Below are 21,498 nucleotides of genomic sequence, written 5' to 3' on the forward strand. Positions count from 1 at the left end.
ATAACACAAGTGTGAGCAACTTACTAAATGGTAGCTATGGGTTGATGAGGTCTCATGAAACAGATGATGATGTATCATATAATACAGCGTCTTTATTTTAAAAAGCCACTAGATGGCGGTCACTGCTTTATAATATTTGGCTCAGAGATCGATAGATAGATAGATAGATAGATAGATCCGTGACACGTTTATGATACACAGTATCATATCATACTTACCATTGGATTTTATTTTAACAAAAAACATTTAAATCTCTTAATGTCTTATTTCAGAGACGATGTTTCGATGGGAGAGAAGAAGAGAAGCTGGGTTTTCGGTCAGATTGTCTTTCAGGGCTTGAAGGATGAACAGGGGTTGAAGGTGGACGACTGACTTGTGCGATAGTCATCGTGCTGGGTTGAGTTGTGTTGGGATAGGCCACGCCTCTCCTCAGAAAAAGGGTTGTTTCCTTCAAGAACAACATGGTGACTGATGATGAGCTTGATCTGAATGAGTTCTCAGATGAACAAAGTGTCTAGAATACCTGTCTCTGGACACCTGGAAGCACAGACAGCTCTTTTTGGAAAACATAGCACAATTGTTGTATCCTCACCAATTTCCGACGCCATTTGAATCTGCTGAGTTGACCCAACGAAAATAAGAACAGGAAGTCAATTTTATAAAGCATCAACCTTTTGTCCAATCCTCTTATACGTCTTCCAATCAAATCAGTTAAGTCTGTTCCAGCATATATTGTTCGGTCAGAATTAGTTTTCTAGAGTTTCTACAATGTTTTGAAACGTGTTGTCAGCATAATTACAACTTCATCAAACCTGAGACTGACAAGTCAACACAACAGTGTGAACTGTTAGTCTATTAGTCTGTACTCTTGATGTTATTTATCAACTAATATCTGAGTCACATAAACTGATGTATTAACTAATAACTTTGTTATTTTTCCATGAGTTACACAGTTGCAATTTTTTTTGTTTTGCTTACTTGGTGAACACAGGTTGAAATGACTCCACACGTGTCCTCTTCAGTCCCACTGGTGTCACTCACGATATCTGCTGGTGCCTGTTTTCTAAACACTCGTCGGGTTCTTTGGGTTCAAGAAAGGACAAGAGAGAAAATCAATATATATTTTGACTTTTAAATCATATCTCTAAATAATCTAAATATTGATGTTAAAATTATAGCAAAATATTGAAAAAAAACACGCATCCAAGTAAAAGGAAAATCATTTTTACTTTGTTTTTGAAATCCATAAAATATAATATTCATTTTAAAAAGAGTAGATAAAACAGGTTCTGAACCATAATATGAAAAAAGTTTAATTCATTTACATATTTCTTGTTCCTTTAATACAAGTCAAATACAAATCTTTGTAGATGAATGTTGATATATTTGCCTACACAGATGCCAATGTTATAAGCTAAGAAACATATCTAATGCAATATAGCAATGTCAACAATTATACAGAGGCTTCCAGTTTGTTGGTAAATATACATTACAAAATATACAATCCTTGTGGTGGTCAAGGTGCAGCGTTATCATGCAAGTGGCGTACATTTTATTTATGAGCACTGATGTCATTGTTTGGTGTGTTTAACACAAGTCGTGTTCAAATAGCTCCCGAAGAAAGAATGTGCCGTCTCAGTGTTTTCTTGTTTGATTGTTTAAATGTCCTCTTAAAATGATCTCCTGTAACTGACTTATCTGCTGTTTTTTGCTGTAGTATATTTTTAAATGTTAAAATTCTCAAATACATGTTTATTTTTTACATTTGTTTGGGTAAAGGAAATGTTTGGGAGTATCTCTGTATGCATAATAGTATCATGTTAATGTACAATAAATCTAATAGGTTAAAGTCGTGTGTAGTCACCATTACTTATATCCAGTGTGAGATTTAAAGGAAACTACATTAAGTATATACAGCACAAGTGTACTTCCACTCAAGTGCAGAAGGCAATTTGAGGAAGAGCTATCGGTGGCCATGTAGCGTTTCGACAGGGGTCATACTTGGCCGGCTCCAGTTTATTGCGGAGAAATGACCTATTTTTATGTGTAATTGCTGTTGAACAAGCTAAACCAAGCATGTCATTGAAAGCGTGCCACATCCAGAGGGGAAGCAGGAGCGCGGGCATTAGGATGTACGTGTTTAAGAGCTGGACAGTTTGCTTTGTTAGTGGGAAAAGTAAGGAATCAACAACCCCCGTAAAGCAAATCAGCTACATGGAGAGAGTTGAGTGGGAAATAAAAAAGAAGTGTGTGTAGCTTCAGTCTGCATTCAGATAACAGGCGTGTCATGTTGCCGTTGGTTCCACATGTGATCTGATGGTCGACCCCTGCTGACAGAGGAGTTGACATTACACGCACCATGTCACACTGAATGTTGATGCACATCTCTGGAGACTGTTCGCTCGTCCATCATTGAACTGATTCAGAATCTTGACCAAATTAGCAACATCCCGTTTAAAAAAGTAAAGCTAAAGCAAATGTAAAAAGTGTCCGGGCTTCCCCCCTTGTGATGTCTTTTTTAGGAGTTAATAACCTCTAAACTAGTGATTGGCTTTTGAAGCTTCATGAAGCAGTGTCATGTGGTTTAGAGGTCAGTAGGTGGCAACATCAGTTTAAAAATGATCTGATGTTTCATTAGAACAGTTGTTGTTAAAAAATATTGCAAAGACCGCCATCTAGTGGGCTCTGAAAATAATGACACTGCTTCATGAAGCTTCATCAGACCATCACTACTCTAAACTTAGAGATTTGAGGACAATTTATCCCATGCTTGAAATATTAATATAAAGAAAAACATGTTTTTGATTTTATATTATTTTTGTCTGTTCTATCACTTCCTTGGCTGACGACACTTTCCGAACAGTATTTACCTTTCATGTTGTTAGAACCGATCTGGGTGGTAGGCCGGATAAGAGTCATAGAAAGACCCGTTTTCTTTTTGATATTAAAAGAGATGTTATTGTTAGGAAAGCCAACAAAAAACAACAACATGCCAATAAAAAGTGTTGTCTTTAGACATGGGTGTGAGGTATTAGCATTAGGGGGTAATAATGCATACCTGTAGAAGTAAGTGAGAAAGGCAATGATGGTGAACAGGAACAAGAAGACCATCATGGAGGCTGTGATGACCAAAGTCCGTCTCTTCTGCAGTTCAGACTGTTGAAGCTCCCACCACTCCAGGTTGTTGAACTGACAGCGCTCGCCCATGTAACCAGAGGGGCAACTGCAACAGGTTGAAATTTAACAAAATAAACCAACAACGTAGAATTTGTTCATCGTTTTTAGATGCTTAAGCTAAAATGTTTCTTTTTAATAGATCGTCATTGAGAATTCTACAAAGTCAATTAATTGCCTTTTAATATCTTACAGTAAATTATAATAATCAATAACTTGTTAGTCTAAATTTGACTTGTACAAGTGAAGCATTGATCTGGCATTGAAGACTTATATGATACAATACTGCCACCTATTGACTAAATACTGTCATGAAATCATGATACAAAAGCTGTCAAAAAGTATAACAATAACAATGTTCCTGTTTTTAAACACATTATAGGATCAATTACAAACGAAGCAGTGTTTACTTGCAGGCGTATGAGTCCACTTCCGGGTAGTAGTAGCAGATTCCCTGGTACAAACAGTAGGACTCGTGCGTGGAGGGACAAAGTTTTACAAAGTTCCATTCATGTGTGCTGTTGTCGTCTGAGGGGCTTCTGGTCGACAACCATACGTTTGGTAGTTCTGAAATGTCAAAAATAATTGACAGTTTTCCTGCAGGCAAAAACAAGTATATACAAGTATACCATGAGTATACTTATTAGATACTAGTAGTATATTTGAAGTTTACTTTTTACATACTATACAGTACCTCAAAATAATACACTGATGAAATGTACTTTAAGTAAACATTTTTTTGTCTTTTCTGCAACTTTATTCGGGTGGTAATCCAGAAGTAAACTGTGCAAAGGATTATGGGAGTTGTTGATTTGTGACTTTTGGTTTTGTTGTAAGGCACACACATTGAAATGTTTAATGTGTGATGGACAGGCCACAGAGTCAGAGCTGGAAATCAGCACAAACTATTTGGAATCACCGTCTGTCTTGCTTTTAATGCTTATTGCATCTATTTTAAGTAAGTAATTTATATTTGTAGAGTGCTTTTCCACACCAGGGTCACAAAGAGCGAATAATATATCTTATGTACTTCCAAACTGCGGCATCTACAGGTTCTTATCCACTGTGATTAAAGTATACTTTAATAAACTTCAATAAAATACATATTACAAATGTAGTGTAAAGAATGACTTTACTTTGAATATACCTTTGTATACTAAACTATAGTGTATTATTACTAGTTAACTGGTAGTATATAGATAAGTATACTTGAAAGTATACTTCTGAAAACTTAAAATACTCCAATTCTGTCCAAAAAGGATCTAGCATGTATACTTTAAGTACATCACAAGTAGTGATGGTCTGATGAAGCTTGATGAAGAAGTGTCATTATTTTCAGATTCCACTAGAGGGCGGTCTCTGCACTATTTTACTTTGTTTTGAACAACTGTTCCAATGAAACATACTTAATACCTAATATACTTATACTATAGTACACTTGATAAAATTAACTTCAAGTATACTACTTGTTGCAAAGGTAATCAATTATTTGTCTTCACCTTAACATGTCCAGTGTTTGAATCAAAAGTTTCATAATTACATGAGCCTCTGTTACTAACCCACGCAAACTCGACCATCACCAGTGTAACCGTCCGGACACAAACAAACTGGCTCGCCAGCGATCCTGTGACACTCTGCGTTCACGTCACATCCCAGTGAGTGACACTCAGTCTGGTCTGAAAGGTGGAAGCACAAAAAAAGAATTTACTTAAATAGAAATAGAGCTATAAACTTTGGCTGTGTCCCAAATTGCTAACTTCTCAGAGTGCATTGGTTTATAGTACACATTGAGATAGTGCACAAACTTGGCCAGTGCGCAAATTTGGAGAGGGTAGTACTATCTAAAATCAAACACTGTTGCACTGGAAATGACTCGACAGCTTCTTCTTCTACTACTTTTTAGTAAGTGATCACAACCGGAAGATAGAACACTATCACGGACACTTGACAGCGCTTTTTGCCAATTGAAACAAGTTTTTAAGTTTTGTTTCATTGTGTTATTATTGCGTTATTTTGTGGTAAAATTAGTGTTTTCTTGGGACATTTACTCTGGTATCTGTTCCGTTGATGCGTCGTCAGCTTAGTGTCACTAAGATGGTGGTTGTTGAGGGTGGAAAGTGTCCATCGATCCACAGTCAATTTACTGGCCATTTTAGTGCGCCAATTTAGTGCTCATACTAGTGCAGAAGTATGTGATTTGGCACACGGCGCTGATTTTAAAATGCTGTTACCTGACACCATCTTTTCTGTGAAGAGAGTCGGCCTTACATCCACGTTTGTCTCTGTGGCGTCACTTCTGATGTCACCATTGTCGGTTCTGTTGTTGAGCGCTGAGTCTGAGAAAAGATCTTTAGTATTATGACCACAGATATTCCACATGCTGTTAAGACGATCATCAAGGGTAGAGGATGATCTGAGTCTTTTCATGTCAGAGGACGATGTTGGTGTGTTAAACCAGGATCTTTCTGGGTGACTTGGCTGTTCTGTTTTTTTTGGAGTGGCTTGGATCTTCCATGTTTCTTTTTTGATTTTGTGTACTTTATGGTGCCAAATATTGTGATATAATATGTATGTAATATGTAAAATGTATTATTGATATTGATGTGCTACAATCTTTTGTTCCTATAATAATACATTTAAATCAATTTTTTTTAGGATATTAAAAACAAGATTAATTAGATCAATTATTTAGAGATCATAATAAATGAATCTGTATTGTTAACTACCTTTACAGTACTAATTATATCCAAAACCCTAGGTTTTTGGGGTACCTGGTTCTGACCTACAGTATAAAGCCTTTCAATTTCTTCTCAGTGTGATGTTCTCAGTCAAATAAATACAATTAACTTTACTTTTTACAACATATTGAAACTAGTGATGTGTTAATGAGGCCTCATGAAACAGCCGATCATGTATCATGATACAGTGTCTTTGTTATGAACGTCCACTAGATGTCACTCTCTGCTTTATAATATTTGGTTATGATCTACTAATTCATTGAAACCTGGCATCATTTTTAAACTGAGTGCCATCAAGTGGCCTTTTCAAAATGTAGATACTGTATCATGATACCTCATGAGCTGTTTCATGAGGTATCATGATACAGTGTCTCATCCTCAATACATCACTCATTCAAAAAGTGTTTTTAATGCTAACCATCTAAACAAAACAACACCAAAAAAACAGTGAAAAATGCATTTACACTTAACACGAGTTCATCTGAGACCACATTAAAAGAAACAAAACCAAAGTCCTGGTACCGTGTGAATGCACTGCTGGAACACAACTCTCCCCATCATCTGAGAGAACATAATGAGGCAGACAGGAGCAGTGAGCAGATCCCACTTTGCTTTCACACAACTGGGAACAGCCGCCATTCTGATGAAGGCAAACATCTGCACCTGGAAAAGCAAAGATATTTTTAAAGAAATTAACTCTGTCTTCCCTGCATAGCTTTTTTTATTTTCTTCACCTGGTTTAGCGAGTGGTTGAACCACCACTACACACGAGGGTAGGATTAGGTTTCCATGAATCCTTTGCAATTCCTTTCCACTTCGCTTGTGATAGCTCTTGAGCTGCTGATGCTTTCTATCAGAGATCCACACTGTGTCCTCAAACACAGCCAGGTCCAAGGGCCGGCCTGGAACCATCAGAGGAGCAGAAATGAGACCATAGAAGAGGACAATTCAGATAAATATGATGAGATGAGGATGGATATCATTTTATTTCAATCAGAAACAAAAATACAAAACAAATATTTTAACTTTCATACATGCAATATAAGGTCTTGTGTGTGTTGTTTCTGGCTCCCCCTACTGGACTCCCTTTGCTGACTCCAAATACTATATAGTAGAAGCCTGGTGTTTTAAAACAGAAGGCCCCTGTTAAAATATATAAAAGGAAACAGATAAAGTCTCACCTACTTGGTTCTCTAACAGGACCCGGCGATCTGAGCCATCCATGGCCGAAGTCTCCACCACGCCTCTGCCCTCGTCGCACCAGATCAGACGATCTTCGGTGAAATCGATCGTCAGGCCAGTCGGGGAAACTAGGTTGGTGTTTGCAATGATGTTGCGATCACTCCCCAGCAGAGAAGCTCTCTCCACCGTCGGCTTAACTCCAGTGTCAGTCCAAAATAACTTCCTCAAAAATCATACAACACGTGAAAAACGTTAGAATAACTTTTAACAGCAGTGTCACATCAAATCTGATTAGTCCATTATTATTGATTTGTTAATACATTTGTAAAAAATAGAAATCAGCAATACAGAAAATTGAACATATTTGTTTCAGTCTCCCCCACTGTTAGAACAGGGGAATTGCAACCCAACAAACTGATATAGTGTCTCCAGCCCATTTTGGAAACAAGTGCAACTTCCGTCTCTAGAAATATAGTTCTAGTGTTTAATTGCATCAGACATGACTGTTCAAAAGAAACAAATCTTTATAGGAAATTAAAAAATAAAAGTCAGTCTTCTCATTGTGTTAACAGGGTAATTTAACTACACACTCAACACTTTATTAAATACGGTTTCTAGCCTCTTGTTAAAACTGTACCATAACATATTTCAATATGTTAAATACATGTGTTCATTTGTGAATGAATTTGGCTCTAATGCAGGTCTGGACAAAGTGCAATGTTGTCATCATGAGGTCAGAGTAAAACTATAGCAATGTCATAGTGGTTCTGACCGCTATAAACTTGTAAACTAATATTTTATTTTTTTGTATTTTTCATAACCAGTCCAACTCTGAATATAACTTCTTAAAGTTTATTAGAGGAGATTTTTTCTGTCAAAACAAATATTTAAAAAATATATATTTAAGTTGATGTTTGCAAAAAAAAAGGATAATTAAATAATAGGTCATCGGCTCCTTTGTTTTGGCTTTCAATAACTTAATTTAAAAAGTACCCAAAAACAAAACAAAGAATATTCAGAATGTAAAATGTGTAACAATAAATGTATATGACTGAGCTGAATTCTAATTATCAGTATGTAGTTACAATTAACTCAGAGTTTTCAATGAAGTTGAATGTATGCAGTATGTAATCCAAATGCTTTGATTTTCTAAAGTACAGTATTCAAGTGTTTGCAGGAAACATAATTCGTCTCACTTTGCGATGGGATGAACAGCAATAGCGGTCGGCTTTTCCAGTCCTTCCTTCACAATAGTTTCTCTGTTCATTCCATCCAAGTGGCAGCAGTCAACGGTTGAGTGGCTGGAGGATATAAACAAACGAGGATTCTGTTAAAAGATGTGTTAAATATGTTTAATAACATTTTGACAAACATTGATTCACCTTTTGTCCGTCCAGTAGATCCTGCCATGGATCCAGTCGACGGTCAAAGCCTCTGGAGAGACCTCAGCCTCAGAGACGAGCTGGACTCTTGACCCGCCGTCCATATCTACACGTTCAATTCGCTGTCGGGATGAACTGGCAAAGTAAACCTTCAACATGAAGGACAGAGAATAAAATAAACATGTGTAAACCTTAAAATGAATCCATTGCATGTTCCTCTCATACATGTCTTTACATTTACTATCCACCAGGTGGCGCCTGATAGCAACGTTTTAGGCCTTCAATGATAATTTCTTACGTGACATGAATACACATGTGTTTCTTACATGTTTGTGCACAGGGTCGTAGTCTAAAGCTACAATTGCTCCTCTCGTTTCCTCCACAATTGTTTTCTCTCCTGTTGCATCAGGATTCACTTGCAGAATTCCCAGTAGATTGGCAACCAGCAGATATGGCCTTGGTCCTAGAATAATCATCAATTTGTTATATTATACATTTATTCTAATCAAATGTTGACATATCAGTAGAAAGTTGCATTACTGTCACGTGACTCACCGGCGGCGACGCATCTTCTACCATCATCTTGGAGCAGATAACCAGGTAAACAACCACAGCGCCACCTGTCAGGAGTTATGGAGGTGCAGGTCTGACTGCAGCCCCCTCTGTCTGCAGAGGAGCATCCTGTAAAAAAAATTGAATGGAGTCACAGACGAACTCATTGAGCTCATGATGACTTTTGATGGGACAGTTCAAATGAAAATTATATAATAACCACGTTATTATAGTTTTAATTAATGAAAATATTATCATTGATTATTGATCATACCAGTGCAGGATTGACCATCCTCTGTTAGGACCGAGTCCTGAGGACAGATGCAGATAACGCCCTCTTCTGTTTCCAAGCAGCCATGACCACAGTAACTTGTGTTGCCTTCACATGCAATGATTTCTACGAGATGAAGCAGAAGCAGACAAACTCATTCTCAATGTTTGGTGGCGGTAAACAGAGAAACTTTTTGTCCAGGTTATTTTTAGGGCCACAGTCGGAAGCAGACAGTAACTGAGCCAGATGGACTACAAGCTCCTTACATCCGGCTCTGGGACAATCGCTTTATAAAGTCATCACTAATCCTATAGAAAAAGAGGAAAATGTGGTGAGAAGACAAAGTCAAAGTGAGAGAAAAAAGACCCTTTCAAGCAGAAAGAACTATGTGGACTTTCTTCTTGGACGTGAAGGCAATGTTAGGAAATAGTGTCTGTTAGAAACGTCACACTAGTTTAGTTTATAGACGCATTAACCTGAGCACCAGGTCAACAGTTTTATTTGAAGAGATGTTTTCAAGTGAAGGTAAATAGTACAGTACTGTAAATTCAGCGTCCAATCATTTTAACCAACCCAATATAATATGGATTGCAATATTTCCATCCAAGTCTACAGCAATTTGCCCACCTTACAAGCCCAAGATTTCTCTTTGCAGATTTTGGAGTGGTTTTGGGATGAGTTTAAGGAAAGAGGCTTGGTCTTTGGTAGACCAATGGAGCGCACTCGAACGATATTCCAATATCAACTAACCCACATCTATAAAATTGTAATGGTAAACCTATTTTATAGAGAAAAAACATCACAAGAAGTGAGTAAAAACCTCTATCTTCAAAAGCTTCATGAAGCAGTGTCATTATTTTCAGAGTCCACTAGATGGCGGTCTCTGCACTATTTTACTTCGTTTGGAACAACTGTTCTAATGAAGCATCACATCATTTTTAAACTGATGTCGCCACCTATTGACCTCTAAACAACATGACACTGCTTCATGACGCTTCATCAGACCATCACTAGTGATAGGCATCACTTAGCTGCTAATTATCGTGTAAAGCTTGGTTTAAAGCAGTTCTGGTACACAAAACTTTGTACAGAAACCTTTTAAATAACTAAACTTTTAACGTGATTCTATTGTAAACTACCCTGAGTTATCTTATGTGAGTATTATTTTGGGTGAAATTTCCTTGTGTGTGTGTGAAGTCTTATCTCGAGTGAGCTGTGATGTAAAGTGAGAGTGAACTGAAAGGGAAACTGATTTGAAAACTCAACTCCCCTGACTCACTTGCATCTTTCAAATGTTAAAGTCTCCCTCTTCAAGATGCACTAAGTCTCTAATGATGACGATGAATTGAAGTTATTACTTTATAAAGTTCTCCCCCATCTGAAATCTCAGCCAGCGAGAGGTTACGATACCAGAGTCCATTATGATGTTATATTGGTCTTCACTCCTCCACCTGTAATCACGCCTGCTTCTTTCTTTATACACATCCCTTGGAGGTAAAGAATTGGATTAATGACAGGCTGTGGCAAATTGATGCTTGTCCAAACACAGCAGAGTGGGTGTGGTTATGGTAAACAAGATTTTTAGATCAATAAAAACAAGTGGGCGGGGCTTAAGTACATTTTCTAATGTAAATATTTCATTAAAAAAAGAGTTTTGTACAAAAAGACAAATACTGATGAGTACAATAGAGTCCAACATCTATTTAAGACACACTTAAACCTTATTTGATTATTTTTGTATGGTTTTCGTTTTCTTTTATTTGATTAATTTTATCATTTTTCTGTGTCCTTTTTGATCGTGTCTTTATCGTGAACTTGTATGTGTTTCTATAATAATGTTTAAAAAGAATAAAACAAATTGATAAAAAAAAATATCACATTTAAATAACAGTTACATTTAAATAAACAAATGAGTTGGCCTGGTCTAGAAAGCTGCCTTACAAATAACTATTACTTCCTGACTTACTAACATTAAATGAAAAAATTGTTGTCAGTGTGGCTTTTTGTTCTGGTTAACAACAAATATAATTTAAATATAATTTAAAACCGGACATTATGGTACAGTGTATTAGTTCCTTCCCCTGATCATGATGCACAGATAGAAGCTTTGACAGAATGACCAGAAGCAGAGCTAGAAGAGTCAGAGTTCAAGATGGTATCGGGAGTGCCTCGGAAAGACAAGATTGGAAAGAGGAGAACTTTTACAAATAGCGATAAGGAGGAGAGACATTCTGAGAGCAGACAGGGGACATGATAGACAAGGAATGTTAGAAATGTAAGTTGAAGGTAAGAACTTTAGTTAACTAAAGAGAAAATAGGTTATAGGGTAAATTAGTATTATTATTTAACCTTTTTCCCTTACTTTAGCAATATCCCTTTACTCTGGTCATGATCAATAGTAAGCAGAAAGCTGGATTAAAGTTGGGGTAAGAAGATCTGTGACCTAACATGTTCCCTGAATCCGTAACCCAGGCACGGATAAATAGTTTTAGATCCGTGGGTGTCAATGTTCCCGGAAGGTAATGTTGCTCTTACTCTTCCAGCCTGTTCACGTCTGATTACTGGTTATACTTGACAATCTTCTTGTCAGCTGTGGGTTAATGTATTTTTGATGGTGGGTTCAAAAAAAATGTAGCCAGACAAATAAAACTAATAATAATGCTTCTATCAAATGTACAAACAAACCAGAATGGAAAAATATTCATGATAAACTCCTCTATGGACTTTATATCTTCCTCTTGTCATTCAAAAAACATTTAAGTTAATTCTTGTACTTAGTTTTTAATGAGTGTAAGACAGTAAGAGTTCTAGTCTGTATATGGAATGATATGTTTAAATAATGTGTTTTAGCAAAATGCCCACGTATCAAGTATTCATGCTTCTGCATGACTGACGTTCGGATTCATGAGAAACCAGTTTGAAATCTGAAATATTTGACATCTTGTTGGACACAAAAGAAGAGATTGTTCTTGTCTGGCAGCCTGCAGTGTGAGGCAAGTATGTTCTGAGTTAAATCTATGGAAGGGAAAAGAGAATGGGGGAAAGAAAACCCATTGAAATGTGAATTTTAAACATTTTTGTTTCAACTGTTCAAATTCAGAAATCCAGCAAAAAGACTGACTTAAAGCTTTAGTAAATGTATCCTTAGATCATAATGCAATACTCTGTTTTTTGACTCCAAAAATGACTATAAGAATAAGTTAACTCAGACCCTGGAAAAGCTTCAGGACAAGATAAGTAAATTGAACATTCTTGTTACAGATCAGCACCCTGTCGAATGGAAAGTAGTATTCCCCTGCTTTAACTGTGCAGAAATGGAAGAAAGATATACCTCTACATGTCTTTCTATCCGACAGGAGAGTGTATCCTTGAGGGCAGGTGCAGAAATAGGATCCTGGAATGTTTTCACAACCAAGGGAGCAGCCATGATTCCAGTGAGCACATTCGTTCACGTCTGAGAAACAGAGATTCACTTGACGTGCACGACACATGTTGTCAGATAATACAACAAAAAAGTAATTAAATATTTGATTTAAAATCAAAGATAAAGTGCTTATCGACTTTTGCAATGATAAAAAATACATGTATCATTTGATTATTATTCTCTCTAGACTTTGATATAAAAATGTATTAAAAAAACAACTGACCCTTCCGTATATCGTGAAAGAACTTCATGAAAACTTATATAAATCTATATATAATCATTAAATAACTACCTAACCTTTTTCAATTTTGATTAAAAAAATGGCCTCTTTTTAATGTTGATCTTGATAAAACTTAATTCTCTTAATTTTTTATTACAAACGAAAATTATTTGATTGTTTTTTCCTTGTTTTATTACCACTCAGTGGTAGTGTTGTAAAACGTTTTTATTGCATCATTCTGTCTTTTAATAAGACGCCTTAACTCAGAGACAACACAAGGGATAAAACCATTACATTTGTTTTCAGTCTTTCGGGTCACCTTGACACTGAGATAAAACAAGGGTTAATATATATCTAGAAATCTCATAGATAGATTTAGTTGCATTGTTCAACCATATATCGTAAGCGATTTACATTGATATTTTTTATGCCAGAGCAACAGGAGAATAACTTTCACGACACCTACCTTCACAATATGCTCCTTGTTTACTGAGAACAAAACCATCACTGCACTGGCAAACATCCATCTCAGCTTGACCCGAGCACACATCCACACAATTTCCACTCCTTTCATCACAACCTGTTTGAAAGTCCACAATAAAAAAAAACAAAAAGAAGATAAATGTTTGGCCGATTGTTTGATGTTTTATTTCCATTTATTTACCTGTGAGTGTTGTGGGGGGGTCGGCCGGAGGCTGTTTGCTGGAATGAATCACTTTGATACCAACAGGAGATTTTGCCAGATGTTTGGGGTTGACGCTTTTTGAGGGTCCACCAGTGTACTTGTTCACTCGTTTTATAGCTCTAGCTTCACCGTCGATGTAGAAGATTTGGTCTTGAAAAATGGAAATGGCCAATGAATAAAACCTGGTGAAACAAAGTGATATTAGAAAAATGTTCTAATGGCTGTTTGATGATCAGAACTTTACCCAAGTGGCTGGTCAATGATGTGAAGAGCATGACCATTGTAGTCAGATGAAACTATGGTGCTCTGTGTCTGGACATCCACTTGTACCCAGAATAATCTTTTGTCGATCAGGTCAATGGTCAGAGTCGTCAGCTCACCCACCAACTTTCTCAGTGTCGTTCTTTTCTGCCCATTCATGTCTGAGCGCTGGACGCCTGGACTCATTCCACCGGACAACCAGAACAGGAAGCTGCATTCAGTCAAATATTGTTGATTAATATGTTTTAACTTCTTTTTAATACTCAGATGTAGGCATGAAGCAATACATGTCGTCTGTGCTGAAACATTCTGATTGATTTGATTGATTTTGATTGAACCATTTTTAGCCCCTAAACCAACTTCCTAGATCTCACAGGTAAGAGTTTTGTTGTGGTACCATGAGTAACAGTTTTTGTCTCAGTCTTGTCTCAGTCTCGACGGTCAATGTCCTTGGTCTCAGCATCCCTCCATCTTGACCAGCCTCTGGCAAAAGAAGTTGTCGTGAAGCCTAATGCTTTTTTTCCCCCTCTTTTTCCTGCCAGTTATTGATAAACATGACAATATTGACACGCCTCCTTATCATCCATTCCACAGCTTGATTAACAGAAACCTTAAGAAATGAATCCAATTTGAGGCTGATCTAACTCAGCTCCAGAAAGTTAATAGCTAGTAATCGTGTATATTATGTGTGTAAATCGGTTGCTTACGTCAACAAAAACGTTGGCAAATTGAAGAAAGCTTGAAAAAATACACCACTGGTCATGTGAACGATAACTATAATTGACTATTTCATGTAAAATTGATGACTATCTTGGTCTTAGGTTATTATTTTGGTAATGTTTTGGTCTTGTCTTGCTGATGTTCTGGCCTAACTCTTGGTAGTGTCTTTGTCTTGTTATTGTTTTGTTCTTACTTTGCTAGTGCTCTTGTCTTGTCTCGGTAGAGTTGTGGTCTTGGTATAGTGTCTTCGTCTTTTGTCTATATAATGTCTTGCTTTTATCTTGGTAGTGTCTAATTCCTTGGGTACTGTTTTGGCCTTAGTCTTGTCTCTGTAGTGTCTTAGTCTTGTCTTAGTAGTGTCTTGGTCTTGTTTTGCTCTTGATCTTAGTTTTGTCTCGATAGTGTCTTGGTTTTGTTTTGGTAATGTTTGGGTCTTGATCTGTCTCTGTAATGTCTGGGCCATGTCTCGGTATTGTCCAGGTCTTGGCTAAGGCAGTCTTGATCACAACATTAGCTGAGAAAATACTACAGATAGCCTGTTAAGCTATCTGGTCCCAAAATGCATCTGCAACGCAACCTGCGATGACTAAACATTGTTTTGTAAAACTAAGAGAAAAATGCCACTGGCCCTAACTTTTACTTCCATGAAATACAACAACAATTGAATAAATGGTGTTTGTTATACATGTAGAGTATGAATGTAATAAAAAGTCTTAAACGCTCAAATCCAAACTTAAAAATACATTTTGTACAACATTTTAAATTCATATATTAGATAATAAGTCAACTATTAAAATAGGCGATTGAGATTAATATCCAAAATAATTAAATTCTGTTCACAAGGTTGTCTTATCATCAAAACACCTGCTACTGTATGAAGTACCTTTTATTGGCATCAATCACAATGGAACTGGGCCGATTCAAGCGTCTCAGAATAGTCGTCTTGTTCGTCCCGTTTGTATTTATCCTCCTAATTCTTCCCTTTTCTTCACTTGTCCAATACACAGTGTTCCAGATCCAGTCCACTGCCAGACCTGAGATGTGTTTGTCAGATGAAAACACTTTCTGGAGAACAAAGACAATTTTTTTGTCACGTAAAATACATAATCCTGCTATTTTTACCCACTGTCTTTTGTTTTTATATTTATCTGGTGCAGTTACATAATCACCTGTCGGTGTGATCCTGCTGACGCTGTGTAGATGAACCCGCTGTGTTTTTCCGCCCAGTAAACTCTCTTTTCTCCAAAATGAAAATCCAGCAGGATCGAAGTTCCCACCCTGGCAACAAGTCTCCTCTGGTTCTTGCCATCCATATCCATCCGGAAAATGGCTTTACCGTGGCCGAATATCAGGAAGGGCCTTGATGCTTATGGATACAAGATAAAGAAATATTTTTTAAATTACTTTTTATCATCACCTTATCTAGTTTCTTTGGTGTCATATTTATGTCACATTTTTTCCTAAAATCATCAACTACAATATTTATATTTATTATAAATTTGAATTCACACTGTTACAGCTGGATAATTTCCTGTAAATATCATTTTTTTCTGTATTTTTTATTGACAAGAAGATGGAGATAACATCAAACATATATTTGCATTTTTTGGTATTTTGTAACATAAATAAAAATAAAGGAAAACTAAATAAAAATGGTGTCTCATTGTGTACTTAATTTCTTCGCATTTCATCCAGGTTAAGATCAATTGTGCCTTTTGAGATTTCCACAACAAAATTAATTGACGTCGAGCTATTCAATCGTAGGATTTCTAATGGACTTGAGTTGAATTTGTTATTATTTTGGGGAGTTCCAAAGATGGGCATCAATATATAGAGCTGCAGTTGGAATATCTGCATTCTTTAAATGTTGATTCACTATTTATTTAACGGAAGCTCATTCGTAAATGACAATGTTCACCAGATAAGCCCGTGAGACTCAGTCATAGTTTATAGTGGTTGTCACACTTGGCTTCCATGGATACCAACCTTAACTCTGTGGAATGAAGAAAACAATGAGCAACGCCAGACAAACAACATAATGACATGTCTCGACCGATTTCCCCCAAAATGACAAGTTCACACAGTGGTCAGTGTCATGCTTAGTAAACCTGGAAAACTTTAGAAATTACAGTTTTATTTAACAAAACACACAAAAAAAACATTTAATTTATGAGCTTACAAGAAACCTGCTGCATTCAAATATGAGTTAATGTTTTGACCATCTTAAAAGTGGTTAAATGTTTTCAAACATGTCATTCAAGAACAAATCTTGAAATGTATTTTTGTTTGTTTTTGATATTAATTACTCAGTTTTTTTTATTCTAATATTTTCAGAAAAAAATGGAAAAATGCTCACATGTTAAATAAGTCAATATAAAATCATAAAATAATAGCAAGTAACAATACAAGTGACTCACTCACCTTCACAGCTGATGTTTGTTTCTGCAGCTGACGCTGGTTCATCCCAGCATGTTGTGGCAGCAAAGCTGGGTAAGAGCCTGAAGTTTTGGAGCATCAAACAGAGAAGGGCTGCAGCCGGACTAAGCGACATAATCCTCGCTCACTCTTTCTCAGGTATTTCCACTGCTGGCACTGTCGTCCAAGATTCCCCCTAATTTGATCATTTCCAGCGTTTCTTGGAGTTCTTGTCCCTAAACAGCGTGACCCAGAGCAGAAAGAGTTTTTTCTAAAAAAGGTGAATCCTGTCTTTGGCCCTGGTGATGCTGCCACCCTGTTGTGGAGGCAAAGATTGAAATTCCTGACACCGCTGTGGTAAATATTACACCTTCTGGTCCAGCATAGAGGCAGATTCTCTTAAGAGCGGCTGGCGCTATCTTTAGCAGACTGGCTAATATGCAGCAATAAGTATGGAAGGAAGAAAGACTCCATGCAACGACATGTGACCTTCACCCCACCCCCGACCCATGTTCCCTAATATATGTTTACACAGAGTGTCCAAGGTGACAAAATCATGGACATTGGATTGCACACTATAGTTGGTATGTCTTTCCTGATATTGTATATATATATATATATATATTTATATATATATATATATATACAGTATATATATATATATATATGAGTAAATGATTTAATTCAAAATTACATAATACATTTGAATAGCAATAAGATTTTAGATATAAATACAAAAGGTTGAACAATTGTCGTTACTTATGATCATGAAGAAAACATTTCTATATAATAAAGATAATCAAAGAATAGATTTTTGGGGAGAGACTATTTAGAACTTATAAAGGATTTATACATTGATGAAAATATTTAGGTCATGGTACTTAAAAATGCCTTTTCGGAATTATTTTTAAAACTATGAAAATACCTAGTGATAGATTTAATTCTTAACTTAACTCCTTCACTTAACATACGTTATATAAACACATCTTGGTTAGTAAAGAAATAAAAAACAAAACCATAATAATTGTTATTCGTTTTGTGTCTATTTCCACGTTAGAGTATTGCTCCTAAATGACAAACCCACCAATAAATAAATCCAGTTATTCAAGCATTTCCCTTACAACCAATTTTATTCATGCGCTTGTGCAGCAGTTCGTCTCCTGTACCAGTTTCCCAGTTCCCAGAGGGATCCAAACAAATGAGGACAGAGCAGTGCATCAAATTATCCCCAAATTGTTTGTCCTCCGTTTACCCGGGAGAACAAGCGACAAATGGCGAGAACCAAAACCTCCATTCATTCCCTCCATGACTGCTACATTGTGGCAGACAGCGTCATCATTTACCTCGAAGAGACACTGCAGAAGATATAAACGTCTGAAAGACATGTCTTCTTTTCCTCCAGATTAATGTGAGGAGCGCAGAGGGCGATGACCTTTTCCCACAAAACGACTTGCACAGGAATGACAATGAGGAAGTCGGATAATGTTGGAAATAATTATCCATTCTTTTTCATAAACCAAATCATTGATTCAACTATTTTCTGCAGCTTTTATTCATTTTAATCCCGTAGACTGTAGATTCAACAGAAGCTCTTATTTTATTTCCTATTTAATTTGTTTTATTTTCAATGAAGGATTAATGAAGATAGTCTGTGGTTAGTTAAGAACCAAGGATGGTCAATACATGTCTGCAGGCTCCACAAATGTACTGTGACTGGTAAAAGATGGAATGAAGAAAACATGTCTTAAAATATTGGTGGAAAACTTAAAAATGTAAGTAAGAAATCAAAAAAATAACAAGACAAGTGGAAAATAAGGGGTTCCACAAGTGTAATTATGCAATAATGAATATTTTGTATTATTATATGAAATATTCTGAATTTAATTGATAAAAAAACTATGAACAAAACATGTACGGATCATGAAAAGGTACTTTATTCCTAATTATTTTTTATTATCAGAGTCAAGGGACACTATTTGAAAAGAAATCGATAAAGATGGTAAAATGAATTAAAACAAGTTACACACAGAAGTAAACTAGTAATGAATAAAACATGTTTACTTTCCTCAGCCTTCTTGAGCCAGAACTCTTATTTAACATTATAAAACCATACAAGTCTATAAATAAATGTGATAAAAATGTCTCTATTTCCTTGCAAGGTCCCATGTTTTTAAAATTAAATGTGACCCCCAAACATCCCTTTAAATGTTTTATGCAAAATAAAAATATAAACAAGGTTTTGAGGATAAAAAGATAGAGTCCTTTGAGTTCTGGTTGAAGCTGGCGCCGAATTCCATTATATACCGCATATATTTTAACCATTTTTTTTTTCATTTGAGCAATTTCAATTTCTGTTCGTAAAATTATATTGGACTTAAAACTGAAAACTATGAAACACTTGTAGATTCCTCTCCCCTCAGTGCCCAAAAGTTCTTAATCCAACACCTCTGTTTGTCACAGCGCAGCTTATTCCTGTCTCAGCCGACTCTCTCATCCCTGTCCTCTATCTGTTCAGAGTATTTGGACAAACAACCTGGCAGTTGGCATGATAACAGCTGTAATTGGAGATTACTCGATGCCACGGTGTGCCACCATCGACTGTTTCCGGAACGGTGCCTCCACTTATCCGGATTTACGTCAAGTTTGTTTAAATGTTCCAGAGCTGCGTGTGGATCAAAACAGATTGTTGTCCATGTGCGCTGTGTAACACTTGTTCTATCATTTTGCTCACTGTCTAGAATTTTGACACAAAATAAAAGAAACAAAACCCTATTCATTGGAGTTTATTCAAATAAATATACACATATAATATACACTTACAAGGTGGTATTTGTCTTACAAAAACACAATGTTAATTAAGGCATTTTTATGTTTAAAGTCATCATTGTGTTTCCATTGTTAATAAAACAAAAATAATATATTCAACACACTTCTTTGGCAGAAATTAAATGATCTCACTCTATATTTGAGCAAAGTAGTGTACAGCATACAGTGGTGGCTCTGCTACATGATAAACAAACTTATTGTCTTTCTTTATTTAGCTACAGCAACTCGGCCTCCTCCACATCCACCTCTCCTGATCATCCTCCAGTAACACCCTCCTCATGGCCTAAATTACCTGAGAGATTAACCTCGAGAGCCTCCTTCCTCTTCCTCCCCTCGTCCAACATGTCCCCTGTCTCTGTGTCCAAATTGTTTTATGCATCTGCCACGATGAATCCCAAACACACACACAATGGCCTTTTGAGTTATTTGAGGACTAGAGACAGTTTTAAATGAATAGTTAAATCTAGGATACAATTCACTTATAGTTCCTTTTCCTCGTTATTAACCACAAAAACTCCCACATAATTTAATCTTTGCTGAAGGCCTTGATGTGTTTCACTTTTCACTCAAGTATGTTATTGGTCCGGTACTGGTTATCCTGCAATATGGACCAGCAGTTAGGGATGGGTATCGTGAAGATTTGAAATGAAGTAGGTTTGAAATGTTGCTTAAGGAACATAAAGGTTGTCCTAAAAGTTAAATAAAAGGGACTTTTACAAGATTATGAATAATAAAATGAAGAAAAAAACTCACTTTGGACTTCAAACATGAGTGTTGTGATTTTAAAATATAATGACAATGAAACAGAAATAAGGCACCTTAATATTTGTGACTTTTTTGATGCGCCGTTTACGTCAGAACTGATGCTATTGTTTTAGCGAGTATAAGTACCCATCCCTTTTCGTTATATAATAACCATCAAGGCACAGGCCAAGTTACAACTAGAGAAAATGATTTATCTTCTGCAGAAAAATCTGCATCATTTTAGACCTATTCCACATTTGGCCTCCATTCCTCTGTCATGCAATGGCAGTAAAAATACTTGAATAGATTGTATTCATATAATCAGATATCTTACATGGATGAGCAGAAAATATTTGAACCTTCTAAGAAGGAAAGAACCTTCTTCACTGTTCCCTTGGCCTTTGTTGTCGTTATAATAGTGCAAAACCACCCTAATCTCTAACACATGTACACACAAAACAAACGTAAGGCTTTGCTTTGATTTTGTTATGAAAAAACATTCTTATTTTTTTCAATAATTTTTCGTAGAAACATCCCAAAAAAAATACATGAATAATGAATATCAAAACGAGTTATTCATGTTTCCTCAGCCAATTAATAACATTATTAGCACAAAATGTTTTCTTTCTTTTTGTTTAAAAGGCATCAAATAACTAGTGATGTTCTGATGAAGCTTCATGAAGCAGTGTCATTATTTTCTACCACTAGTGGTAGGTATCTGATGTTACATTAGAAAACCCATTGGACAAATGCTTTCCTGAAAATCACATGATTTTTAAACTGATGGCGCCACCTACTGACCACTGAACAACATGACACTGCTTCATGAAGTGCCATCAGCCCATCACTATGAAAAACCATAGTTTGTATTGTATAGCAGCAAAGAACCATGTTTTTCCAGACA

At 36.2% G+C, this 21,498-nt stretch overlaps 1 protein-coding gene across 1 annotated transcript; it reads right to left on the reverse strand.

The window, feature by feature from the left end:
- Nucleotides 1–497: 497 nt before the first annotated feature.
- Nucleotides 498–17,160, reverse strand: egf (epidermal growth factor). The gene is made up of 21 exons (XM_087799733.1): nucleotides 17,031–17,160; nucleotides 15,779–15,975; nucleotides 15,493–15,674; nucleotides 13,882–14,100; nucleotides 13,608–13,819; nucleotides 13,410–13,523; nucleotides 12,631–12,753; nucleotides 9,303–9,425; nucleotides 9,032–9,157; nucleotides 8,803–8,939; nucleotides 8,477–8,625; nucleotides 8,291–8,395; nucleotides 7,094–7,317; nucleotides 6,647–6,814; nucleotides 6,435–6,575; nucleotides 5,406–5,510; nucleotides 4,734–4,850; nucleotides 3,585–3,741; nucleotides 3,059–3,223; nucleotides 1,010–1,081; nucleotides 498–537 (listed from the first exon to the last, which is right to left on the reverse strand). The coding sequence occupies exons 1-21, from the start codon at nucleotides 17,158–17,160 to the stop codon at nucleotides 498–500; spliced, it is 3,006 nt and encodes a 1,001-aa protein (XP_087655859.1).
- Nucleotides 17,161–21,498: the final 4,338 nt, after the last annotated feature.

This window comes from Callionymus lyra, chromosome 9 (assembly GCF_982586985.1).
Source record: "Callionymus lyra chromosome 9, fCalLyr1.hap1.1, whole genome shotgun sequence".
In the NCBI taxonomy this organism is placed as follows: Eukaryota; Metazoa; Chordata; class Actinopteri; order Syngnathiformes; family Callionymidae; genus Callionymus; species Callionymus lyra.